Genomic DNA, 27,927 nt, shown 5'->3' with positions numbered 1-27,927 from the left:
CGGGCCGGGCCATGGCCATCATGAACAGCTTCGTGGTCGACCTCATGGACTGCATCGTCGAAGAGGCTGCCAAGCTGGCGCTGCACTCGAGGCGGGCCACCGTCACGGCCCGCGAGATCCAGACCGTGACGAGGCTGCTGCTGCCCGGTGAGCTGGCCCGGCACGCCGTCTCGGAAGGCACCAAGGCCGTCACCAAGTACACGTCTTCGCAGCCCGGTCCACCGCCGGATACCCGACAGTCACCGTACCGCGTCTCTTCACACGAACGGGAAGCCATCCGGACTCAAGTCGACGAAATGCTCAGCGACGACATTATACAGCCATCGAAAAGCCCATGGGCTGCGTCGGTCGTACTCGTAAAGAAAAAAGACGGCACATTAAGGTTCTGCGTTGACTACCGGCGACTTAACAAAATCACCAAAATGGACGTGTACCCCCTGCCACGGATCGACGACGCCCTCGACCACCTCTGCCATGCCAAGTACTTCTCATCGATGGATCTAAAGACCGGCTACTCGCAAATTGAAGTGGACGAGAGAGACAGAGAGAAGACTGCATTTATAACCCCGGACGGCCTATACGAGTTCAAGGTGATGCCTTTTGGGTTGTGCACGGCGCCAGCAACGTTTCAAAGAGTCATGGACACTGTACTAGCTGGCCTGAAGTGGCACACTTGCCTCGTATACCTAGACGACGTTGTGGTATTCGCCCGGACTTTCGACGAACACCTTGCAAGGTTGGAGTCTGTACTCGAGGCCATTCGTACGTCGGGGTTAGCGCTGAAGCCTGAAAAGTGCCGTTTCGCGTATGAGGAACTGAAGTTCTTGGTCTACGTCGTCAACGCCGCCGGAGACTTACCTGACCCTGCAAAAACTTCAGCCATTGCGAACTTCCCAAGGCCGCAAGACAAGAAGGGCGTGCGAAGATTTCTCGGACTGTGCGCATACTACCGGCGCTTCGTCGCGAACTTCGCACGTATTGCAGAGCCACTCACACGCTTGACGAAAGATAGCACCCCTTTTAGCTGGGAAAACGACCAAGCAAAAGCATTCGGCGAGCTGCAAAAACGCCCGCAAAACCCGCCCATGCTCGCTCATTTCGACGAAAACGCCGAAACGCAAATGCACATGGACTCCAGTGATACAGGTTTGGGTGCCGTCCTCGTCCAAAAGCAGAGTGGTTGCCAAAAGGTAATCGCCTATGCCAGCCGTGGTCTGTCGAAGGAGGAGAAAAACTACTCTGCCTCCGAGAAAGAGTGCCTGGCTATCATATGGGCCATTTCAAAATTTCGCCCATACGTGTATTGTAGACCGTTCAAGGTTGTGACAGACCACCATGCGCTGTGTTGGCTTGCCAATTTGAAGGACCCCTCTGACCGCCTTGGGCGGTGGAGCTTGCGCCTGCAGGAATTCGACGTTACAATTGTCCAGAAATCCGGCAGGAAATACTCCGACGCCGACTGTCTGTTCCGTGCCCCCGTCGATCCACCACCTCAAGACTCCGATGCCGACAGCGCGTTCTTCGGAGTCATGACGGAGAGCGATCTATCCGCCCAACAGCGTGCCGACCCCGAGTTACGCGTCATGATCGACTACCTGGAAGGACGCAATGTCGCCGTGCCTAGGGCCTTCAAACGCAACCTACCAGCGTTCAGCCTGAAAAACTCCGTTCTCGTGAAGAAGAATTCCAGCCCAGGAACCAGAACAAATTATCTTCTTGTCATCCCCGCAGATCTTCGCAACGAAATTTTGGAAGCGTGCCACGACGACCCGACTTCCGGACATCTCGGAACAGCCCGCACAATTGGAAAAATCAAGGCGAGGTACTGCTGGCCGCGCCTTACATCTGATGTCACCCACTACGTCCGGAGCTGCCGTGACTGCCAGCGACGAAAAACGCCGCCGACGAGACCCGCCGGACTTCTGCAGCCGATCGCCGTCCCATCGAGGCCTTTCCAACAGATTGGAATGGACCTTTTAGGCGTCACGATCCGAGAACAAGTGGATTGTCGTAGCGACAGACTACATGACGCGTTACGCAGAGACAGCTGCTCTTCCGAGGGGGACTGCCCAAGAAGTCGCAAGGTCAAGTTGTGCTGCGACATGGAGCCCCTGAAGTTCTAATCACGGACCGCGGAACGGCCTTTATGCCGAGCTGATGCAAGGAATATTCCGCTACAGCAACACGGATTACCGAAGAACGACGGCTTACCACCCCCAAACGAACGGACTAACGGAACGGTTGAACAAGACGATTGCGGATATGCTGTCCATGTACAGCCGTGAGCTGAAGTAAACGGACCACGGGAGCGGTGGCCAAAACTAATCGCTCCGCCGTCTGGTTGCGCGGCGCCTGTTGTCGAGACCCCGCACAGCGCAGGCGCGGCCTAGCAGTACGGCACACATGCCGCTATCGCTCGCTGCTTCGCGATTGTCTCACCCTCCGATAAATTGACGCCAGGGGAGCCGCGCTGCCCTTTTAAATGCAGAGCACTTCTTTAACTCACGATGTCACCCGGCGTTGTCGGCGTGCCTCGGCGTCCGCAACAGCCGTTCCAGGTGCGCCCTCTCCCCCACTCCTCCTCTCCCGCATCACGCTACCCTCCTCGCTCTCAACAACAGGTCCGCACCCCTCCCCCTACACTATATAAAAAAATAATACTTACCGGCGCCTGGTTTCAATCCCACGATTCTGCGGCCGGAACGCAAGGTACATGGTGCTCTACCCACTGCGCCACAAAGCCGACACAGAATGGAAGGCTACGAACGCGCCTTATATCCTTGACTCATTCAGACTACGTCAAGAAGCTGCTGATACAACGCATTCACTACCTGTGGGCGGAACGCGAGGTACATGGTGCTCTTCCCACTGCGCCACAAAACCGACACAGAATGAAAGGCTACGAACGCGCCTTATATCCTTGACTCATTCAAACTACGTCAAGAAGCTGCTGATACAACGCATTCACTACCACCAACTCCCCAAACACTAAACGTTAATGCAATACACCCACCCCCTATGCGACGCATTTACTCGAGTCCCCCTCGCGGGGAGATGGGCCTTGTTTTTACACACACCTTCAGTGGAAATGGCGCGCTGGCGCAATCGGCGGCAACGCGGCTCCGCTGGCAGCGTTGGCGCGCTGGTGATTATCTCGGGCTTCAAGCTTTTTTTTTTTTTTTTGCAATCCCCCCCCCCCCCCTTCTGTCATATATTGAAGCAGAAAATGAAGCAGGAAAAATCACTGGACAGTCGAAGAAAATAAAACACAACACCATCTTTGTCGGTTTTGAGGATAGATGCGAAATCACAGCCTCCCGAGAATATCAGCGAACTGGGAAAATTATTGATGCTAACCTTACATGCCACGGTTTTGACAAATACTGCTGTGTTTAGGTATGTACTGCATTGCTTTATGAAACTTGCTTTTGCTTTTGCATTGCTTTATGCAAACAAATAACTGTATACTTCAAAACAGCCAAGTTTATTTACACGTAATATTTTACAAAGCATTGCATGCACAGGGCTGTCGTTCATAGATGGGGGTCCGCAGACAAAAAGAGGAACGTGGGAGAAGAGGAACTCCGTGGGTCCCTCCGCGATACTCCCAAATTCCTTTTTTTTCCCAAACCCTGCCGCGTACTAAAAAAAGTGGATTTGCCGCATGACATGTTAGAATAACGCCTCCGCACAGCACAAATTTTAACGCTGGCTTTTTGCACAACGTTTAAATTATGCAGAAAAGCCACACTCAAAGGGCGTGCATAGAGATATGTGTATGAGCGACTTTGGCTGCAAGGGTTAATTGTGCGACAATAGGACACGTATCAACATATTTCATCGTGGGGTCCCTCACCACTTTTGCAAGCCCAGAAGGAGTCTTTGGCACGCTACCGGCCGAGTACCACTGGCATAAAAAATCAGAGGTCGGGCAAATCCCAAGTCCAGCGGGCAGCCCTTTCCTTCACCACGCCATAATCTTTGTTTAATTACAAAAGTCCCGCCTTCCAAAAAGACGTCTCAACCGAGAGTGAGGAGGACCTATTAATTAGCCAATACTATAGGCCGCTGAGTGGCCACAAAGACAGTCAATTGTTGTTTTGTACACAAATAGCTATGGGACCCAACTCTGTCACTCTCATGCAGAAACTTGAAACTCGAAAAACACGAACAACACGAAAAACACGAAACACGAACTCGAGCAAACAACAAGACAGCAGATATCAACTGAGAAACTTCATCACTTAACAAAAAAGAAACCTCCCGCTTTTTGAATAGAAAAAGGCTACGAGCCCAATGCAGCCACAACACGCTATGTGTGGCAGCGTAGCACCATTGCCACTTATCAGGTGAGTCGCATCGTTTTCAATGATAGGGCGGTGCCCGGCAGTGTGCCTCCAACTGCGCGGCATGATTCCCCTGGCGTCAATTTATCGGAGCGTGAGACAATCGCGAAGCAGCGAGCGATAGCGGCTTTTGTGCTGTACTGCTAGGCCGCGCCTGCGCTGTGTGCGATCTGGACAGCAGGCGCCGCGCAACCAGACGGCGCAGCGATTAGTTTTGGCCACCGCTCCCGTGGTCCGTTTACTTCAGCTCACGGCTGTACGTCGATGTTAAACATAAAACCTGGGACGAAGTGCTCCCATATGTCACGTATGCGTACAACACGGCTGTCCAAGAAACTACGCAGATGATACCGTTCGAGCTTGTCTATGGAAGGCGGGCGACTACGATGCTTGACGCCATGCTTCAGAAATCTTAACAGAAGTGTTTCTTCCTCCTCCTCCTCCTCCTTCTCTGCCGCAAATCTCGTCGCCTCCGTCCGCGGCGCAGAGACGGAGAAGTCAGATCGTCTAACACCAGGTTGCAGCTTACTTTAGTTTTTTTTTAAACTTTCCACTCTGGTGCTACACCAACACAACTCAACCAAACACCGTTCATGCATCATGCATTGATTTAACCTTACCAAGAATATCTCTTTGAAGTAATAAATGGAGTGGTTAAGTGTATTTCACTTCTCTCTGGTTTTGCTATTTGTAGAGCGAAGTGACGTCGCATGGGTAATCGTTATGGGTGCCGTTTACAGCTTTGCTTCCCAACCACATTCACGGGGTGGATTGGCGCGATTTTTTTATATGTAATTATGAAATAACAAGTATTATCTCTAATCATATCAATAATAATCTCGCTTCTCCTGAAAGACAGGTTAGCAATAAAACACTTCCTTTTCAGTACTTGTGCGCCTAGTTATTCCTGAAATAAAATCAAGCGATTCCCTGAAATTACCCAGGATTCTTATTCTTTGTTCTTCCTCATATGCTCGGCGTAAACGTCCCGGCATTTTTTGGTGTGGAATTTTCCCATTTTCATAAAGTTTATATTTGGCCAGTTTCGTCGGTATATATGTTAGTATACTTCAAAAAGCAATTTCAAATCAAGATCTTGTTACTTTGTTGTGTATACGCATTAAAATGAACGCCAACAATCGTCCTTAACTTTCGACTCGTTAATATATGGCAGTCTACGAACACTGGAACAATGCAATCAGATATATCACACTCGCTCGTCGGCCGTAATTTTCCAAGGCCTGCGCGAAAATTTCAGCATGATGCACGCGATACGCGTAGTATAGCGCATTGGCGAAACGATGATGCCACGAACAGCTGTGCGCTTAAGCTAACGCATATCGAATATTAGTGCACCACGCGCCGAGCCGGGTAATGCCCACTTTTGTTTCGCTGCCCGCCCCCCTTCACATACAGGGCTTCTCACGGCGAAAGCTTGGCGAAGCCAAGACGATGTACCAAAACAGAAAAGAGACGGTAATAACATTGATGGGGCTGCGCATGCTCTCATGCTACCAGTCTCAAAAAAGGCTCTATTACTAGATGTCGCCCGCGTGGTCTGAAGAATACCCGTCCAGTGATGACAGACAAGCGTCTTGCCCTTTGTATAATTGACCGTCATTTGCTCCGGGAAATCATAAGCAACTTCGTGTTCGGAGGTCTTTACCTGCCCTTTTCCGAAGCCAACTTATCCAACCACGTATACATAGTGACCGCATAGAAAATTCTTTTAGTGAAATGTTGTTAGTCGAATCTGGTATACAACATAGTTCTGTGCTAGCACCATTGTTTTTTATTATCTGTATTGTTGATGTAGCGTTCTTGCCACTTCACACCAAAATCTACATGTACGCGAATGATGCAGCTCTTTTTTTTTTTTTTTTTTGCTGTGTTGTACCTGCAATAATGGTTCCTTTATCCTGAAAGAAGATGCCTTCGGATGAGTTGGATAAGTGATAATGAAGATGTCTAAACGGATCAAAAACAAATTTGGTGCGTTTTCACAGTCCTTACTTGACGTTTTCTCCTAGCCAACGAGTATCCTGGCGCGCCGGTACCCGCACGCCTAAACACTCTTGCCAATCTATTCAACTTGTTCGTGAAACCGGTGCTTGGGGTTCGAACTTAACGATTGGAATTTTCGTGTTGATTGGGGTTTACAACCGGTAAAACATTTGCGCGCTTCGGTCAGTTTCAGATATTGCAGTGAGAATGGTGCTTCATGAAAGCTTGGGTGAATCTCTCATCTGATATGGTATCACTATTTATGGTCATGAATCCTATTATAAATGAGACATTCTATATAGTATTATGCACAAAGGTTCGTACATTACATACAGTGCACGATTTCAGGGTGACAGCACAAGGTATGAAACAATCTGATGTACATTATGTACAAGAGGGGTCCCCATACTGATTTTATCTTTTTTTTCGTGCGCAAGTAGGAAGGGGCTGTTCCTGGGCACACTAATAAACATTGGTTAATTGATTGATTGATCGATCGATCGATCGATCGATCGATTGATTGATTGATTGATTGATTGATTGATTGATTGATTGATTGGTTGATTGATTGATTGATTGATTGATTGATTGATTGATTGATTGATTGATTGATTATTACAGTAAAAGCTCGTTAATTCGAACTGGAAGGGGACGATACAATTGTTCAAATTAAGCGGAGTTAGATTTAGCGGGCGTGCGCTTAAATGATTGGTAATCGCGCCACACTGCGCGGGCGGAAGACAAAGAAGCCACCTCTGGACTCGTTATCACTAATTAGGCGCTACTACACGTTTGTAGCAGGTTATTTCGTAGATAATGTTTCGTAAAAAATTATGGCATGCGGCGGAGCCCTGGCGCCGCTGGCGCGGCGCCCTCAGCCTTAGGAGCTAAAAAACAGTTGCAGAAGGTAGCGCGCGCGGCACGCTGTTGTTTTAAATGCAGAGCATTTCTTAGCCCCGCCTCTTCCTGCGTCGGACGGCGTCCACAGTTCCGCGTCCGCAGCAGGTGCGCCTCTCCTCCTTCCCTCCACTCTCTCAACAGCAGCTGGCGCGCGCATGCGTCGTAGTCAGCCCGTTCGCTCCGTCGCGGTCTCGGCGTAACAGGTGCTTGATAGCAGCGCGGTGGGACGTGGAAGGGCGCGCGCTGCTTGCGCATGCGCGCTCTCCCCCCCGTACTGCTCTCCCTCTACTGCGCGCGCTGCAAATATAAAGCGGCTAGCGGTCGCTCGTGCTTCAGTCACTGCGGTCCTCCTTCCTTCCTTGGTTGACGCTCGCTCCACCCTTACGCGACTTTACTCTCCTCTCTCTACCCCAAACCAACACCAACGCAACTACGACCCAACTACCCACCCTAACGCGACTTTACGCGGCGTTAACGACCCCCAATGCTCTGCATTTACTCGTGTTCCCCTCGCGGGAAGGCGCGGGAATTTTTTTCTGTTTCGTGGTTTGCATCTCTAGTAAATTTGATTTGGTTTGGATTTGCAACAGATAGTAATCACTCTGGGCCGACTTCTTCTGCGAGGAGCGATGGAAAGCAGGGGATGATAGTTCGAATTAACCGTTCTGGATACCGACGCGTCCGAATCATCGGGAGTTTTCCCCCATTGAAATATACAGGGCTGTGCCGTGACCAGGGCGTCAGTTCGAGTAAGCCGGAAGTTCAAATTAACCAAGTTCGAATCAACGAGCTTTTACTGTACAGTGAAAGCTAGTTAATTCGATCGTCGAACTGCAGATCGTCGACACCTGGGGGAAACGCCTCAGCCAGCACAACCGACTCTCGTACAGTCACACCAGATGGGGACCTTTCCGTAGCTCAGGAACTTTCTGTTCTCCGTGAACAACTCCAGGACATTAAGGATACGATAGGTAGCCTTCTGCCGCTCCGTGAGAAGGTGGACGAGCTCCTAGCACTAAAGCGGAAAATTGACGAGGTTTTGGCACTAAAACAGTCCGTGGCGAGGCTTGACATCTCAGTTCAAGACTTACCAGCATGGGTAGCCGCATCCGAAGCCTTATCCGAAAAGCCGGAAGAGCAAGTGACTGAGCTGACGGCCACGCTATCTTTGCAATCGAAAGCGATAAGTCAGCTTCGTGCTGAGCTGAACGACTCGGAGCAATACAGTAGGCAGTCTAACTTGGAATTACACGGCATTCCGTTCATTCTGGGTGGAAACTTGCGTGCTGTTATGTCTGACCTTGCGCAAAAACTTGAAGTGACAGAGTTTGACGCTAAAGACCTGTTCATCTGCTTCCAGCCAGGCAGAGCAAAACGCCCACTGTACTCATTCATTTTGCGTCACTCTACATGCGTGACATTTGGTGGGCGGCTCGTAAGAAATTACGACCCCTTGCTGAAGACAGTCTCTCCCCTCCCTTGTATCTGAATGAAAATTTGACGCGGGCAAACAAAGATTTGTACTGGAAGGCGCAAGTGAGGGGAAACGAAGCGCACTACAAGTTTGTCTGAACTAGCAACGGAAAGATTTTCGTCAATAAGGAAGAGGGAAGCCCGCGAATCAGGGTTGAATCAGCTGCGGACCTCGAGCAGTTTATCTAAACATATGTCTGTGCACTTTCACTCTTAAGATAATTGAGGCAGTCTTCGAACAATTTTTCAGAGGTCAAATGATCGATCATTTTCCATCATCCACCTGAATATGCGCAACTTGAAAAAGTACAGAGACTATTTTCAAGTTACGGTAGACGGCATTACAGATTTGGTAGATGCCTTCATACTTACAGAAATAAATGAAGACGATTGTATGACCGATCAATTTCACCTTCCGGGTTATCAGGCACACTTCTTTACCCGAGCGGGTAGAAGAGGAGGAGGCATTGCTATATTTCACAAAGCGCATTGGGCATCCACAGCCATTCAGGTACATTTTACAGCAGCTGAGTTCCTTGCAATTCGTCTTGATTACTCTGGTTTTTCGATATCATTAATTGCAATCTACAGACCACCATCAGAAAACCCCCAGTCTTTTCTTTGTGAACTCGGAGGTAATTTAGGTCATCTACAATCTTGCAGTAACATATGCCTTATCGGGGACATCAACATCGATCTTTTAAAGTCAAGCAAACCCATAGTTGTGAATTATGTAAACCTATTAGCAGGACGTGGTATCGAATCAGTAGTAAATAAGGCTACTAGGGAAGAGATTATATTGGAAAAATGTGTTGCATCCTGCTTGGACCACGTGTTGGTTCGCGCCATTGATTATGAGGAAGTCGCTTCTGTTTTAATAACTAAAAAAATATCCGATCTCTACTTAGTTGGTTGCCAGATGTTTTGTGGTGAAGTTTCGAAACCAACTAAAGCACCTACCTTTATTGACATTTTCGATAGAACCCGTTTTGAGTGATTAGTGTCGGAGTTCGACTGGAATTCTGTTCTAATGTAGTCGTGCCCTATAAAAGCTTATGAACATTTCACACAGGTCCTGTTTTCAGAGTTTAAAGAAGCGAGTAAGGAAAAAGTGAAAGTCACGAAGCGGAAACCGAGCATGTGCTGGTTAAATGACAGTGTTTTAACTGCAATAAAAGAAAAGGAAGATCTTTGGAAACGTTCTAGACAATCCCCAGGAAACGACTCGCTAAAAAAGTTATACCGAACGGCTCGAAACAAAGCCACGGCATTAATTCGCTTTTCTAGAAGACGACATTATAACACTCAGTTTTTCTTATCTAAGTATGGTCCTTCCAGAGTGTGGTCGCTGATAAATGAGCTTCGGGGTAATCAGACGCGAAGTTATTTAGACCCCATAATAAAGAGATTTGGTGATGCCACAGAAAATGTTGCAGATCGCCTAAACGATTACTTTTCATCCATATCGAAAACCGTGAATAACGTTGATATGTCGCCGCATCTAATTCTGCCACGGTGTGCGCTAACCGACTCTGCATATCTGCTTTCCTTGGGACCGGAAGACTTGCACAGGCTGATACGCTCCTCAAAGAAAAAGCGCTCGGCTGGGTTAGATGGCATATGTGCGGATGATGTATGGCGCAACTTGCAAGTTTTAAAGCCGCCGCTCTTGTTTATCTTCAATGGCATTATTGGGTCGGGTACCACATAGAGTTTCTTACAGTATACACTAGAGAGGATTCTGATGCTAGCGTCTATGCGGCTCACATCAAGGCCATCTGTGTCATCATGGACCGCCATTATACATCGAGCTCGCCTTAGTTTCATTATTGGATTGGATTCAAACGTTTTAGTGACAGCAAATTTAAACAAAGTGCCACAAAAACGCGAAGAATAGTGTGCACCTATGTAAGTGGGCAATAAAAACAGGCTGTTTTAAAAATAAGGAAAAATGAAGTAAAGCGTATTTTTGCCAGAACGGTTGTGCCTGCTATACCGCAGGCCAAGGTTGTAGTTACGAACAAGGTTAATATTTGGGGTGAAACTCATTAGAGGCTGATTTTATTAATTTTACCTATATTTCAAATAATAAGTTGTTTGAAGAGTTTGGAAAGTTTTTTCAGCGTGCCTATTAAAACGTTGCCTTCGTGGTAAACCGGTGCACCGACCGCCAACTAGTTTAACAAAAAAAAAGAAAACGTGGCGTTAAACAGTCGTGCACGATGACAAGACAGGACGCATACAAGCGCCCGTATCTGTCGTATCTTGTCTTCTTCGAAGTACGTTTTGTTTCTTCTTTTCGTCGGCTACAAGTTTCGCGGCGGCTCAGTCACCTGCTCAGTCATGCGTCCTTCGACTGCGGCATGAGCAACGTCAGGTGCGATCACGCACTGCCTGCTGTTTCACCGAACACGGCTACCACAGAACAGGGAGGATTTCGGCTTCGTTGTAGCTCGTAAACGTGTTAATGCATAGTGAAGAAAGCAAATCCCAAAAACCGCTTAAGAATCCATTTGTCATGCCAAGCCTAAGTCAAAAAGAGGGGTCTTCCCATGAACCCCCCCGACGACATGGCTTACGAGATCAGTTTCCTCTCTAGTATACTTACTAAGAAACTCTATGCTTACATAGCGCGGGCGCGGTATAGGAACCGGGCCGCCGTTGTATGGCACCCCAGTCGCTTCAGCCAAAAGCGCCGCCCGTGGCGAACCGCTCGTCAGTGGAATGCCTGTGGCTGTCAGGTAGTTGTGCATGGGTTTATGACGTTCTGCTGCGGTGTTGTTTGCAAAGTGTAGATAACCACAAGGACTTTTTTTCAGATCGGTAAAACCTGAAAGTAGAGGCGGTTTGAAAGTAGAGAGAGGTGTGTTATTTACTCCCATACTCAGTAATTACAAATAATAGACAACGCTGAATGCGCCAAGCTGGAAGTCCAGCTGGAAGTGGAAGTTCGTTCGTTTGTGCAAATGTTTGGATGCAGTTTGGCGTATTGAGGAATATATTGCAGCTAAATGCTCCTACAAAGCCTGTGTGGGCAGCCGATTCTGGAATGCTGCGGCAATTAAAGCTGCGGCACTTGCCTTTGACCGTTGATGACGAAACGGCACACTGTAAACGCAAACTAGCCGGAAATGGAGTTTTAATCAAGTAATGTGCCCTGAAAAGTACCTATAGCAAAAAATGTACTCCCTAGGCATGATCTAAAGAAGTGGACGAACCTCCATGGTAGTACCGTTGCCCATCCGGGTAGCAAAAGGGAGGATTTAGAACTACTTAACACCATTTGTGAGATGGCGTTCCGTTCCTTGTATACTACCACGTCCACAATAAACGCCCTATCTGAGGTAATCATCTCAAGCGGGCGGTCGCCATGTTAGTCTTCTGTTGTCTCCGTGCACCAGCACTTCAACCGTGGCCTAATGCTAATTAGAACGAGTGAGCAGGACGCGACGGTTGCCCGCAGCTACAAAACCAATACCGTACGTATACCCGTATAGATGCTTCAACCAGCGCGATCACAGGCAGAGAGCGCGGCCGTGTTGTCTCAATCTGTTTATTTTGGCGATTGGTGTTGTCAAACTCTGCTGCTAACGAAGAGGCAGTTCTCGCCGTTGCAAACAATTGCAATGTTCATCTGCTTCGCTTGCTTGCGCATACATATACGATTTAAATTCTCGTGCCAGCGCGCCAACGCACCCGACTGCAGCGACTCAACTTGCCCTGGCGGCACGACTGGCTGCCCGGATGTAAACAACCTCTGTGCTATCAACGCAGCGCGGCCGGTGACTCGGCGCGGCCGGAGCTTCAAGCCTCGCCTTGGGCCGTCGTTTTTTCTTATTTGTGAAGGACTAGTAGTGCCATTTGGTGGAAAGATTTTCATGTGCCCCTGTCACACGAGGAACGGCCGCAAACAGCATTTGGATACGGCGACAGGTGTGCACAGCTCGCTGGTAAGTGGTCTTTCATCAGTCGATGCGTTTGTCAAACGTTTGGATAGGGTTAACAGCGAAGTACCCGGGTACCCGTGCCGCTCACAGCTCGTACACGCACGGGCAAAGAAAAAAGCGCACACTCGTATTATTTTACTTGTTTGTGGGTTTTGGGGTATGCGTTCGCATTCTTTTGTAGGCCGGTTTGTAACAGGGCATTCGAGATAAAATCGTTTCTCGCGCGCGGCGTCGTTTCAAAGCAACGTGACGGTTACTTCGTGCTGGCGAAAATCAGCGCAGTCAGACGGAAGCGGGAAGGAAGGTAGATAGATCGGGAAAGAGGGCGCTAATATATAAAAGAAAGCGTAATGCAAGACGAGAAATATAACACAACCCGCCTGCATTTCTCCGAACTTCAGGAGAGAGCCGCACACGGGTACGTTGTCACAAACTCGAGCGTACGACGTCTAAAAGTACCGTATATTTTTTTTCATTTTTCAACGTGACCTGAGCCACTTATCTTCTCATTACCGCGCATGCAGACCTGATTGTTTCCCTGTGTTTGAGCGCACAGCCATCCTTTTGCGACATAAGAACCAGCAAACGCGAGAAATTGTAGAAGCCAGCCACATCAGAAAAGCTGGTTCCGAATGTATCAGTCATCCCTCTATCGCCCTGCTTAATCGAGAAGTCGCATATTTAGACGCACATTGAGCGCTATTTCGGTGCTTCTTCTGGTAATGCGTGTTGGGGGTGGGAGGGGGGTCTTAATCCATGTATGATGCGGTTATCTTTGCTGATTTTTCGCCTTTCGTGCGCCTTAAAGTTCGTTTTGTGGTTTTGTTGTTACGGTTTTTTAGTATTTTCGGCTGAGTGCGCCGAGAACTGTGACGCATTGGGGGCGCGGCAATTGGGCGCTTGGGCATATAAAGCTTTGAATTGTGCAATAATAAACTAGTTGCGAGTGTGCGCTTGTGCCGTCTTCATGTGTTCTTGTCCTTGTTAATTTGCGCGCAGTTTATTTTTCGCAATGCATAATTACCAACTCGCCCAACTCGCAACCCTTTTACAGATCCTATACTCCGTAAAAATGAGTTGCCTGTCCTTTTAGGTACGGCAAAATCTCGCGCAGCGCATCATTCTGCCAGGGGGCCATATCCTAATGTCAATGCACACACTATGAAAGCAGCTTGCACTTAATGCGTCACATTGTCTGCTGATAAGCATTTTAGATTCGCCCCTCTCATCATCATTCACTTCGTGGAGATGGCGGGATTTGCTTTCATAGCTTGTTGTCACTGCAGTAATTAATAGCAGAATCAGTCCTACAAATCACAGAAACGGTTCGTTTCACGTTGAAAATAATCACAGTAACACACTTTGCACCACACGGAGGAACAATCGGTTGCAGTGATGAGGCATAAGGGTAACTTGTTGTTAAAGGGTCATTGAAGACAACCAGCAAGTCGGACCTCCGCATAGCCATTTCAGCATTGATTTAGTGCCAAGATGCCTTAAGTGCTGAGAAATCGCTGTTCAACTGCTCATCAAACGTGACGCAAACACGACTGCAGTCGCTGTTTGCATCAGGATAAACCGGAAGCAAGTGAAGCAGCGGTGATTAATAGCAGTATACAAGCAACTGAATACAACATTACCACGTACCAAGCAGTTTGGTCAGTTCCGGTCAAATCGCTCATGCTTCCCCAAACTCCCCTGTCATTTGCCGTTCGAGACCACTAAGCAAAATGTTTCTTCATTGGACCTGTGATCAGTATTTACGCTTCACTGAAGAAAAACATTGGCCTTTTGAGGCCCCGCAAGTTTTGGCGTCGAACGATTTTCTCATGCGTAGCTCGCATGCTCCCTTGGAAAGCGGTACTGCCACCCCAAGTATGGACGAGTAGCACCATCCAGCGGCAGCCAAGAAAGAAGTTGTGCGCGTCAGGCCACTTAAGCCCTTCCGGTGAAAACGTGTTTTTGCTAGTTTCAACCTTATTTAAAAAAAATGCCAGGTGTAAGAGGGGTATAATAGTGTTCTCCGTGAGCTAATCTATCAACCTAGAGAGACTTGCATTTTCACTTCACTATCATTTAAAGTTGTGCTCGAGTATATTGTGCGGAAGTAATATCTTTTTTATTGCTGCAAAAGCCACCATGGTTAATGTACTGGCACTTGGTTTTATGAAGCCTTTGCATTCCTAATTTAAGTACTGAATCTTCGCAGGGAACCTGGCATAACAATTTTATTACTGTACCGAATTATTAAGTTCATTTAACCATAGTGTCTGTTTTGAATTTTACATGTGGGGCATTTTTTTTCTTTTTTGCTTTTTCAGGTAGATGTTCCTTTGACTCCCTGCCTGCATTCCGCGAACGGGGAAATTAGTCTCCGCATCGATGGCCAGAGAGTCTTGACTGCATCATCTCTACTGGGAGGACTGTGTAGTCTGTTTGCATCGTTCTGGGTTTTCAACATTCAATATCCCAAGAAGGCACACAGAGCTCTAACGTTTGTGGAACATGCCTTTTTGGACCTTGCCAGCACCAAACCACGTGTGAAGGATTTAGAACTAATTAACTTTTATCGCATCAATATCCCTCACCAATATTTTATTTGTTTTCAATCCTGTAATCATTGGATAGTAGTTTAAAGAATTTCGTATTATGTTTCTGACGTTTTCTTTTTTCTTACTGAACAGGGGATATTTGATGGGCCCTTCTGTATGCTGATAATACAGCTATCTTTTAGTGAAGCAATAATATTAACCAACTAATATAACTTGAAACAATTATCTAAATAATGTTGGAAACTGGTACCAAATGAATCAACTCAAAATTATCGGAAAAACACGAATTACATGGCTTTTTCTTTTCACTCTGAAGAAGCTGTCGTGATACCACCCATTCTGTTCTATATCCTTGCAATTAACCCCTGAGACTGGGTCACTTTTCTTGGCGCATTTGTGTCTTTATCAAAACGCACTGGTATTTTCCGCAGCATATTTCTCGTTCTTTATACTACTCATTTATCCATAGACATCTCATTGCTGTCTGTCTCCTACATCATTTATCTCTTGTGCCTTTACCATCTACAAAATGCTCGTTACCTTTCAATATCAAATCGTTACACAGCTCTCGCTAATTTCACCACCAATTGAAGAAATTTTTTGTTGTTTTAAACCACTGCAACCATTTTTTTCACTTTGTGTACTGAGTACTGATGCGTACTGATAAGTACTCACGCGTTCTCAATCCTCTAGTATTATATAATGATGTCACTTACCATGTCGTTGTGTTTGTGCCTATATGTTTTTCGCGTATTTCTAGTTCTTGTAGTAATATTGTTTCTACAGTTTGTTCAACTAGCACACAGCTCATTTCACCACCAACTGAAATTTTTTTGTTGTTTTAAACCACTGCAACCATTTTTTTCACTTTGTGTACTGAGTGCTGATGCGTTCTGATAAGTACTGACGCGTTCTCGATCCGCTATTATTATATAATGATTTCACTTACCATGTGGTTGTGTTTGCGCCTATCTTTGTTTTTCGCGTATTTCCAGTTCTTGTAGTAATATTAATTCTACGGTTTGTTCAACTAGCATTCTATTGCTGTCTTCCATTCCTAACTGGCGTGTTTTTAGCAATTTGCCATTTTTGCTTTCTTATAGGAGGTCGCCCTAAGTTTTTATTTCGGAGCCTCCTTGTGTACAACATGTACCACGTAAACTTGTATGCGAAAGTTCGTTTGAAATAAACCTGAAACCGAGAAAAACCGTGTGAAATCAGTACTCCCGCAGGGAACTAGAAACTCTCCCTTGCGGCCTTGAAAAAACTCCTTTCGGAAGGCCTACAAAACCGCCCCAACTTTGCAAAACTCCATTCAAAAGAAATATATGCTTCCCTTGAACCTCCTAAAAACTCCCCTCGCGAGGCCTACAAAACGTAAAACTCCATGCAAAAGAAGTGAATGCTTCCCTTGAACCTCCTCAAAACGCCCCTAAAATAACATAAGTACTTCCCAAGGGAGCCATAATAGGCTCCTATTTATCCGCCTAAAAAGTCCATAAACATCACTTAAAAACGCCTTGAGGAAGTAAAGAATACTCCGTTTTGATCTCCTTAAATTCTCCCTAACATTTCTTAACACTCCCTAACTACCTCCTTTCTATCACCTAAAAACACCCTGTTTTGAGGAGGTAAACAAAACCTCCCTGTTTCATGTAGTAAAAAAACTCCTTCAAGGAGGATCACTAGAGGACAGGCGAAAAAGAACCTCTAGGGAGTATATGGGTGGAAAAAAAGTTTAGAGTGCATCGTGCACAAGGGAAGGACAAAGTTAGGGGTCCCTTCTATGATTTACCCTTAACTTCATTAACTACGGTAGAAAAGTGTTTATTTCACAGAAATACGCTTACTGAAATAATCGGAAATCGTTTACAGAAAAATGGAGGCACCTCCACAGCGTGGATGATGGCGAGGGTGCGGAGTACCGGGACTCGAAATGACATCCAAGTTGCGCCCCGAGTGACATCCGATTTGCGCCCCGACCGTCATTCGATTTGAGCCGTGAGTTGCACCTTAATTATTCCCTAAATTAAACTCCAGTTCACGGCTCAAATCGAATTTCGCTGAATTTTCGCTTTATGGTGGTGTGCGCACGGATGGACGCGGACGGACACTGGGAGGTCCCAAGGTACTCCGCACCGTTACAGGCGAGGGAGTAAGCCGTTTGAATCTCGGGTACTAACTCACAGTGTAGCCCAATGTGAGACGACTGATACTAACTCTGTCTCGTCTACCAGACACCGGCTCAAATCCTGCCGATGCCTGTGTGATTTGTCCGTCCGCACGGACGCGGACAGACATTGCGCGGTCCTAAGGTACTCCGCACCTAATAAATACCCCATGATAGTTGAACGTTATTGCTTGTCGTGCAAAAACCATTGCTTTACAAGACTTGCAATGGTTTCTGGCTGGTTGGTTAATGGTTTTCAAAAAACAGTACCTGCGTGGCTGAAGGACGAGAGACAGGAGATTACCAAAACCCTGCCTTCAGTTTCACAACTGAATGTTGCTGTCGAGTTTTACAAGCTGCCACGTTCGCTTGAAAAATCATGTACTCCTCCATCTAACGACGATGGGGATTTTCCCCAAAGCTTTCTCCTGTGGGTTTCCTTGGTTGCCTTCTGGATTTAAATTTTGACTAGTTGAGCTTTTAATTTGTCCAACACACAGTTTAGTCTTTTGATCGCAGTGTCTTTGTCTTTGACCCTTTCCCATTCTATTTTGCACGTAGATAGCTTCGCGTTCAACGATCGTCGCCGTTAGACGGATGGCTCGATGATTTTTCTGTTTAATTTTGCACTTCCATCACCCGTCTCCAAATCGTAACTGCTTACAGCGTGTCGCAAATGCGTCTGTGCCGGAGGTCTCCGGCTGATGCACCCCTATTTGAGGCAACTAGTCGCGGGTTTGTGGTTTCTTCACAAGGCATTACACGTTTTTTTTACGTACTCGACCAAGAATACTGAAGCAATAGAAAAACACCGGCTCAACTTAACACTCCAACATTTTTTAACTATCGGTGCCAGCCTTAATTTTACGCAGAGGGTAAAATGGTAAAGGGAGGGGGGATGGTTTGTAGCTTGGGCTGTTGGGTGGTTGAATAACTTTGGCTCTTGATAAAATGACCACTACAAACGTGAAAGTTTCGCTTCAGCTCCCAGGCTCCCAAGCTGTCATTCAAGAAAACCGACGGCACAATTTCACGGCTACAGAAAGAAAGTGTAATCTGCCGGGATGTTTCAACAGCCATACAGTAATCGATCTCGTATACGTAAGTGCCTTTCTCTTCGAAGCACACGTATCGAGGTATCCCAACGTTAAGGTTGGCGTAGAAACCGTAGTCATTGAAACCAGTGAGGATAATTTAAAGTTGTAGAAATCGATACTAATAATAAAAAGTTGCAGATACACCTACGTTTGTATCCAAAGATGTAAAGCGCGATAGCGATACGTCGACTCCCACGGAGCGCCTCCGTACACAGCTGCTGCTTTCCGATCTATGCTTCACGAGCACGAAAGGTTATCGAAAAGAGAAAGACTAGCAACCAGGGTTTTTGGTCACCGTGTCCCAGTAGAGACAAAGGTTCTCGGCCTTCCTGTGGCTTAAAATGTGAGCGTGAAAGGTTGCACATTCGAGGTGTTAGTCAGTTTGAGCAAGGAGGAGTCAGTGTCAGTGTGTCAAAATGTTTATTCGGTGATGTCTAGAACGGGCTGAATAATTTTGCATTCTTCTAACACACACACACACACACACACACACAGAGAGAGAGAGAGAGAGAGAGAGAGAAAAGATGTTTATTCAGGAAGAAATAGTTGTGGTTTACGAAAATTGAGCAAGGAGATGGCAGGGAGCTCAAAGGTGGAACCTGAGTCTCCGGCAGCAGATGCAGCAGCTCCTTCCCTTGCCCTCTCAATCAGCTCGCGCTGATCTTGGGGTAACAAGCTGGTCAAATCTGCCTCCCATGCTTCCAAGAAGTGAAATATGTTATGTTTGAGTTGTTCTCCCTTGGCCATACCCTTGTACTTGGCTAGGTTGCGCGCAAGAGGGTGGATGCCGCCCCTATTTTAGCACAGTTCTAAGTTAATGTCTGAACTTCCCACCGAACACCTTAACGCACATGGATTTTCAGATAGCTGTGTTGGTTTTTTGTTCACAGAGTTTGGGCTTCTTCTGCATTTAGACCTCGTTGTAGCACGGGGAACGATTGTGCTCCTGCGCATAGGATGATGATTCGTTCTTAATATTTTTATAAGAGGGCGTCATCGTCACATCGTCACCGTCATCGTCACAAGGTACATGGTATGTAAGTTTCTGTGCCTCTTGCGTAGTTATTCGTTCGCTTTCAAACCATTGGATCCGGCTGTCCAGGTGATGTTAACTTTCTGCATTATGGATGGGAATATCTTACCGGAGCGCTTGGTATTCTGCCTCCAGAAAACTGTGTATCTAATGATGTTATCCTTTTCTTTGATACTTCCGCTATTCGGATTGCCAAGAGGACTGCCCCAACTTCCATTTCGTTGTTCATGTATGTTGGAGTGTCATGCAGTTACAAAGATTTCCAGAGTAGTGAACTGCGACAATTGAAGCCCCGTGCTTTCGTACATCCCGGAGTCGGCCTGTACTGTGGTCGCATGATATTGAAACTTTCCCCCAATGAACTTGAGTCTTCCATGCCACCCGTTCTTGCGTAGGATTGTATTCATATTGTTAGTAGAGAAGAGTTTTTTGTGCGGTCGCTGGATCGGGGCCATGTCTATCGTGGCGTGCAGTGGTTTTCTTTGAAAGGGGGGGGGGGGGTGCCTGTCTTTCCTTTCATGTTTTGGGGGTGGCTGTTTGGGGGTGCGTGTTTCTTTGCAAAAATGGTAGGATGGCCCCTTCCGATTTTGTTTTTACATCCGTTTCTTGGTGCTAGAAGAGTGCATTATTGCTCCGATTTCTTGAAATGCGTTTGAAAGACACCAGTTGAGGATCTATTCATCGTCATTATCACCAAGATCCTATTTAGGACGACTGCAGCGTGAAGGCCTCTCCTAGCGACATTCACCCGTTGCTGTCCCACGCTTCCCGAGTCCATTGTTTGCTCCGCATACTATTATTTCTTCCCTCCATCCAGTAAATGGCCATCCCCTTTTTCTAGACCCGCCTACGCATGCTCATTCTGTTACCCTGGGCCACCCTTTGTTAGTTCGTCTCATGGTCAAAATTGCCAGACTGAGAACTGCCGTATATGCTGTCCTAATGGTGGTGTTTCTTTCACTTTCTTTGGTGCGGATGAACTTGTGGTACGGCAGGCTCTGCAATATTCTGGTCATGGTCAGTGGTTACATGAGTCTTATCGTTTTTTTTCTCTTTTTCTTGCTCTTTCTTGGTTGGACATTTTGCTTGTGGACAATAATTGGTTTTTGATTTTCTGTTTTTGGTGATTGTGAGTTGAGAACTACCCGGTTGTCTAGAACCCCCCCCCCCCCCCCCCCCGAGCATTCTTACGTGGCTGTTCTCTGGGTGGACATTCGTTCCTATTTTTAGGGTGATTTTTAACTTGGGCGCGTAGCATCATCGGTCGTTTACCAAACCGAGCTTGCAGCGGAGACTTAACCGTGGGGATATTGAAAAGTATTTTGAAAACTTCTGTGATTAGACGCTGAATAGTGGGCTTTATTTTAGGTATTTTCGGCTTATAATGTATGCCTTCCTTGACGTCTGAGAGACCGGCGTTAATCCTTATTCCCCTGTTTTAGTTAAGACACCCACTGTTGGTGCCGGCATAAATCCGGCTAGAAAACACAGCGCGGTGGCTCAGTGGGTAAGGCACTGCGCTGCTGAGCCCAAGCTTACTGGTTCAATTTCCGGCCGCGGCGGTAGTTTTTCTCGTGGATGCAGAAAACAAAACCTCCAGCGTGTCGAGATTTCGGCGCACGTTAGAGATTCTAAAGTGGTCAAAATTCTTCCAGAGGCTTCCATGACGACATGTCTGGTAGGCCACGACTGCATAGGTCGGCGTACTCACTCGTGAGTACACTCATTTGTACTCAAACTCACGAGTGAGTGCGATGATGATTGAGTACACACCCAGAAAAAAAGGTGAGTATGATGACGAGTGAGTACAGGGGTAAGTCCACTACTCGTGAGTACAGTACTCATGAGTACACTACTCATGATTATGAGTAACATGAGTACAGTATTCATGAGTATGAGTGCTCATGAGTTTGAGTACTCATGAGTATGAGTACTCATGAGTACACAGTACTCGTGAGTACACAGTACTCATGAGTACACAGTACTCATGAGTACAATACTCATGAATACTGGTTTTGCGAGTGCTTGCACTCTTGAGTATATGCACTCGTGAGTACAGTAGTGCAAACACGTTTTATCACGAGCTCGAATCCGGACGCGCGTGTACGAGTCGCAAACATTTAGCGGTGCCGCTGTGCACCTTAACAGTCAAGGATGGCAAAATTAGACAACGAAAACTGCACCTCCCCCTTTCCCCCTTTCCCGGTCCCTGTTTGGCGCTGTAAGCGTTTCTCGGCGGTCGCTCGCAAAGGGGTCACGGTGAAGAGGGAAAAACGAGGGGGTGAGGGCCCGGCGGGAAACGCGGCCGCAGTTGCTCTTCTATGGCAATCGTTGACTGCCGCAGTTATTTTTGTTGACGCGGGCTGTGAACGCGTGGCGGCTTCATTGCGCTTGCTCCCTTTCAGTTGTTTTAGGGGAGAGGCGGTGGAGGCTGCTAACAATGCACGCACTAGGCGTACTGAAGTCCCTCTTTTTCGGTCTTCAGAAGTTTTTGTAGACGCATGTCACGCTGTGTAGTCATTTCGTGAGCCGAACCGCTCATTTCAACAGTCGCAGTTAATTTACGTAACTCGTGTCAAACCGACTGCGTGATTTGTAACGTTTGTCTACCGAAATTGTCCGCATCATTCCGCTGTGCGTATTCAAGCGACAATTTGGCTGATGTACGTGCGCCCATATGGTTTTACTAGGTTCCCGTTTTGAAACATTTTGCTCAGGTTCGCTAGTAATATGGTCTCGTGCAGTGCCATTTACAAGTGAGCATATAGCCCCACCGTACAGGCGTGGCGGTGGAATTTGCCCCAGCAATGGAAATAAAATATCCGAGTACACCTAAGCACGTTTGTGAGTTGTGAATCGGACATCATAATATCCAGTTGAACGCGTGCGACGCCTTGTTTAGCCTCGCATATTTTGTTTAGCCTCGCATAATTAGTTAAACATTTTATTTTTCTCTGTTTAGCCTTTCATTCGAGCCACGACCTAGCTAAGATGTTGCAGTCGACAGGATCAGGATTTGAGGCCATGAGAGGACGAACGGACGAAGAGACGAACAACGTGGACGAACCGCACCACGACTACGAGAGTGCGGCACGCAGACGTGAGGCACCGACGGACTCCATGTCAGTGGTGGTCGACACACTGCTGTCTTCAACGGAATGCTACGCCCTATGCTCTGCGAAGAAACAGCAGTTCGTGAGCGCACTACGATTACGAAGGCTACCCTGCTCTGGCCGTAAGGACGACATCGTCTTGCGTCTTCTAGAGGACAACGGAGAACGTCGCCATCTCTCCAAACGAACGAATGTGCCAACGCTACTTCAGGCTGCCTCCGACACCAAACGGCAGAGGACCCTGCAAGCGGCGCTGTTTGAGAGCAGGAGGCTGCGTGAGGAGGAGGAGGAGGAGGAGGAAAAACTTTCTTAATGTACAAGACAGAGTTAAAGAGAGGGAGAGGCGGTTAGGCCTTTCTTGCGTGGGTGGTATACCTCAGTCCGGGATCCCATTGGTCGAGGCCGCCGCCCGTGCCCGCTGGACGAGAGCCCGCTGAGACTCTAGGTCCGAGCAGCCGGACAGGGCCGCCTCCTAGCCCTCCCTTGTTGGCTTCACTTTGACTTTTAACCCTGGATTATACTGGCAGGCCCATACCATATGATACGTGTCTGCCCACTGACCGCAGAAGTTACACGAACCCGAGAAGGGCGGGTTGATGTGTTTGAGCATTGCGGGGCTGTAGAATGAGCCCGTCTGCAGCCGGCGAAGATGGCGATCCTCAGTTCTATCCAGGCCCTTGGCGGGCACCGGGAACGCCCGCCTACCGTGGCGCAGGTATGTTGTGACCTCAGAGAATGTGGTTAGTGGGTAAGGTACAAGGGTACGGTCAGAGCCTGGGAAGTCAGAGGAGCTCCGGGGGAGAGACGCTCAGGCGGCTGTGTGCGCAGCCTCGTTCCCCTCTACTCCCTGGTGGCCAGGTACCCATACAAGTTGTTTTATGGTGTCGGATATTTCTGGATTGGCATTTGTGAGAATTTTTTTTTCTAGCTAGGAGTGCTATCCGACCCCTGATGAAATTTCGGCAAGCTTGTTGCGAGTCAGACATTATGTGCGTTGCGTCAGAGTGAGTGGTGGCCAAAGCTATAGCCGTCTCTTCAGCAAACTCAATTTTACTCGTTTTCACCGATAGTCCATCCACCTGTATTCCCTCATGCAGGACCGCAACCGTACAGATGCCCTCCGGTGTGGGCCCCGCTGCGTCTACATAATACACGCCTTTACGGGTGCCATATTGTTTTGCTATGGCTGTTGCTCGGGCTTGCCTTCTTCCTGATTTTCGGTCAGGATGCATATTACGGGGCAGAGGTTTAACGATTACTTTGCGGCGCCAAGGGGGAGAGATGTCCGCTCTGTCTTTAGTGGTAGGGGGTAGAGCGATGCGGAGATCTTCTAGGAACTGCCTGCCAGTAGTTGTCATTGACAGTCGCATGATTTGACTCGTGTACTGAGCCTCTATGAGCTCAGTGATCGTATTGTGCATCCCGAGCTGTGTTAAACGTTCGGTGGACGTTTTAGAAGGGAGTAATAACAAATGCAATAACGCCATTGCCCTTAACAAACTTAAATCCACGTGTGAACAAATCAAGCGCATGATCGGTCGAGTATCAGGCAAACACGGGGGCCTCCAGGAATGCGAGACGCTCCGCCTAGTGCAGGCCTTCGTCATCAGCCGCATAACATATGCAGTGCCCTATCTCAAAGTACGACAAAACGATCTTAAGAAACTTGACAATATGATCAGGTCAGTTGTTAAAAGTGCGTGATGAACGAGAAAGTTTTCAGAGACAACTGGCGAGAGCCGGCCGCACGTTTCCTACGGTGCCTGGACTGCACGAGATCCGGACACAGGCAGAATGCACGACGGCACGCACATGAACGAGACGAAGCATGCAAAATTGTGATTGCGTGCTCACCGGACCTCTCCCAGGTAATCGCCGCGATTACGGAAACGCATCGAAGGTCAGTGCATTTCTGGCGAGATAACGAACACACGTTGCTCTGCTACATCGCCCACGAGCTACATCGCCCACGCGCCGGTCATTCCAGCAACGGTCAACGAGACGCGCAACGTACGCAGCGTGCACGAGCCAGAAGGCACCACGTTCCTGGCACCCGCTATTCCGGTACAGACGTACACGAACGGAACGCTGAGAGCACGGAACGCAACGGAGCCAGTCCGTACATTTTTCGCTCGTGCTGTCCCGGCGCCGGTCCATGCAACCAACGACATCACATCCGGATTGGTGGATATGGCCACGACAAGCGAACAAGACGCACGGCGGCCGAAATGCACCATACGTGGCGAACAACCGCACACCAATTATAGGGGAGTTTCCTAGATAAAACGAGGCGCACAGCGCACGAAACGCACCAGAGGCGACGAACGACATCCAACTTGAACCAGTGGAGCTGACCACGGCGAACGAAATGCACAGCGCACGGAACGCCACCAAGCCAGCACACACGGAGGAAACTACTATTCGCGACAGCCTCCGCTCCCACTGCTGCTATCCGGACTTGGCCAGCGAATGTTACAACCGCAGAAACAATTGTTGCTTGGCCACAAGCAACAATACACCCAGTGCACGCAGTTCAACCCTACCGGAACGTACGAGCTCTCCACACCCGTTGCTCCAGCCCGATGTCCAGCGGACGAACGACATAACACTCGTGCAGGTAGGTCCGTCAACGAGCAACGACACGGCCAGCGCATGCGGCATGTCCGAGTTAGAACGAACAAGATCCCCGGCACCCACGCTCCGACCGAGACTCACACGACAAACACCATTTGTACAAGAGGACGCAACCGCGAGCAAGCGGACTCGGGACGAACGGAGCCTGCTTGTATGGGAGAGATAGCGATTATAGCATTCTCGAAACAACGGGCAAAAGACGAGGGCTTGAGCGACGACACGGACACTGCAAGAACGGAAACAAATGAACCCGATCCAGACGAAGGAATCGAATGCCCTAACAATGAAGTCACGCTTGCGACGCCAAGGAATGTGGGACCGAACGGATGGCATGAACCACGCCTGCTTCCCCACCACAACGGTTTCACTTCCGAAACAACCACTGCGACTGCGAGCACGGAGCCGCAACTACCTTGACCGATCAACCATGCCACCCTACGAAAACGCCACGCTACCGCACACTAAACGAAAAGCCAAACCGCTCCCGCACCATACGCAACGCACACGACAATTCAAGCAGCGTCATCAACGCGCTGAACTATGCCATCCCTACACGACGCAGCTCACCACCGGACAAACCGGATGTCTACGCCCCCACATGCATCAAGCACGCGACGAGCTACACGAACACAATCGCCGACGGAAGCGGCGCGGCTAACGCAACGCCGTAAACACTGTCAAGTTCAGGTCTGACGAAGGCAATCCCACGGCACACACACAATAAAATCAAGCAGATTTGAAATTCACCGAAACTCAACGAGACGAACACCCTCTTAACAAAGTTTCTAGTATCCGGAACAATAAAAAACAAACGCCAGCTTCGAGCATCTGTGAATAAGCGGACAGTGATCTGGATACGAACGGACGTCAATCTACGCGAACGTTTCATTGTGCCTGCGGGCAGGCACAATTCAGATTTGGTGCACGATTACGAGAGTATCAGCGCCCCCGGAAACGAAAACGGACGACAAAAGCTGCCTACCGAAGACACGCACAAATCGCAGTTTGCGGCCACGGCCGCACCGACAAGTCCCGAGCTCCCCTGAGCCCGACCTGGCCTAGACTTCGTTGTTTTATTCCTGAAACAAGAGAAGACGCCAGACGCAACGCGAGTGCTTGTATACGTTCCGTTTCGCTCTCTCACATGTACGTGCCTTCGCGCAGTAAGTCGCCCTACGACAGTGCACCGCGTCAGACGTTTTCTTCCTCTGTCCTGATATATATGTAACCTGTGTTTTTCTAATCAATTAAACATTTTATTTTTTTCTATTTATTCTTCAATTCGAGATACGACCTAGCTAACAGCGCAGATAAGTTGATTATTCGTGAGTAATACAAACTGAATACTCATGAGTACAGATTGAGTACTCATGAGTGCAGAATGAGTAGTACTCATGAGTGCAGAATGAGCAGTACTCGTGAGTGTAGAATGAGTAGTACTCATGAGTACAGAAGATTGAGTACTCATGAGTACAGATTGAGTACTCATGAGTACAGAGTGAGTACTCATGAGTACAGAGTGAGTACTCATGAGTATAGATTCAGTACTCATGAGTAGAGATTGAGTACGAATACTCGTGAGGACAAATGAGTTGGAGTAAAAAAATTGGGCCCATCTCCCCGCGAGGGGGACTCGAGTAAATGCGTCGCATAGGGGGTTGGTGTATTGCGTTAGCGTTTAGTGTTTGGGGGTTGGTGGTAGTGAATGCGGTGTATCAGCAGCTTCTTGACGTAGTTTGAATGAGTCAAGGATATAAGGCGCGTTCGTAGCCTCCCATTCTGTGTCGGCTTTGTGGCGCAGTGGGTAGAGCACCATGTACATTGCGTTCCGCCCGCAGGGTCGAGGGATCGAAACCAGGCGCCGGATAGTATTTTTTTTATATAGTGTAGGGGGAGGGGTATATAAGGCGTGTTCGTAGCTTCCCATTCTGTGTCGGCTTTGTGGCGCAGTGGGTAGAGCACCATGTACATTGCGTTCCGCCCGCAGGGTCGAGGGATTGAAACCAGGCGCCGGATAGTATTTTTCTTATATAGTGTAGGGGGAGGGGTGCGGAATACGACTACGGACGTCAACGCGGGTGACATCGTGAGTTACTGAAATGCTCTGCATTTTAAAGTGATTATGATTGCAAATGAGTATTTGATGAGTAGTATGGGTGATTTTGTGAACAGACGAGCTTTATGAGTCAGAGTTTGATTGAGTACAGCGTGAATGAAAAAAATTGTGATTGAGTTTCAGTGAGTTCTTTCTGTTTTGCCGACCCCGAGGCCACGAGTAGCCACGGTAATTCATACCCCGAGGCCACGAGTAGCCTCGGGGTATGAATTACCGGAAATTTTTATTTTTATCTTCTGGTGGAAACCCGCTTTGGTGTGATGACGTAAGTTGCGGACACTGCTGGAGACCGTGTCTGCCGAGCATGCTACCGCCGACTGGGCATAGAACAAATTTCACCGCACAGGCACGGCACCTAGTGAAAACGCGTGTCCGTTCTTTCGTATCGGACGTTGTACCATTGTCCTCCTTGTCAAACTTCTGTTGCCGTAGCGCCATATTACAGGTTCAGCGGAGCCCTCTAATCTTGCTGCCTCTGTCATAGCTTCCGGGCGGCAGCGGTGACGTATTTCCGTGGACGCCTGGAGATATCGGACGGCTAG

At 48.0% G+C, this 27,927-nt stretch overlaps 1 protein-coding gene across 1 annotated transcript; it reads left to right on the top strand.

The window, feature by feature from the left end:
• The first annotated feature begins 11 nt into the window (after positions 1-11).
• Positions 12-27,927, top strand: LOC144160632 (histone H2B type 1-A-like). Its single transcript, XM_077691864.1, has 2 exons — positions 12-244; positions 27,870-27,927. Exons 1-2 carry the CDS (start codon positions 12-14, stop codon positions 27,925-27,927), a joined length of 291 nt encoding a protein of 96 aa, XP_077547990.1.

This window comes from Haemaphysalis longicornis, unplaced genomic scaffold (genome assembly GCF_048455015.1).
Source record: "Haemaphysalis longicornis isolate Haplotype H1 unplaced genomic scaffold, Haemaphysalis longicornis Haplotype H1 scaffold_1, whole genome shotgun sequence".
NCBI classification, from domain to species: Eukaryota; Metazoa; Arthropoda; class Arachnida; order Ixodida; family Ixodidae; genus Haemaphysalis; species Haemaphysalis longicornis.
The sequence above is the reverse complement of the archived record's forward strand: the minus strand, read 5'-3'. Positions and strand labels throughout refer to the sequence as shown.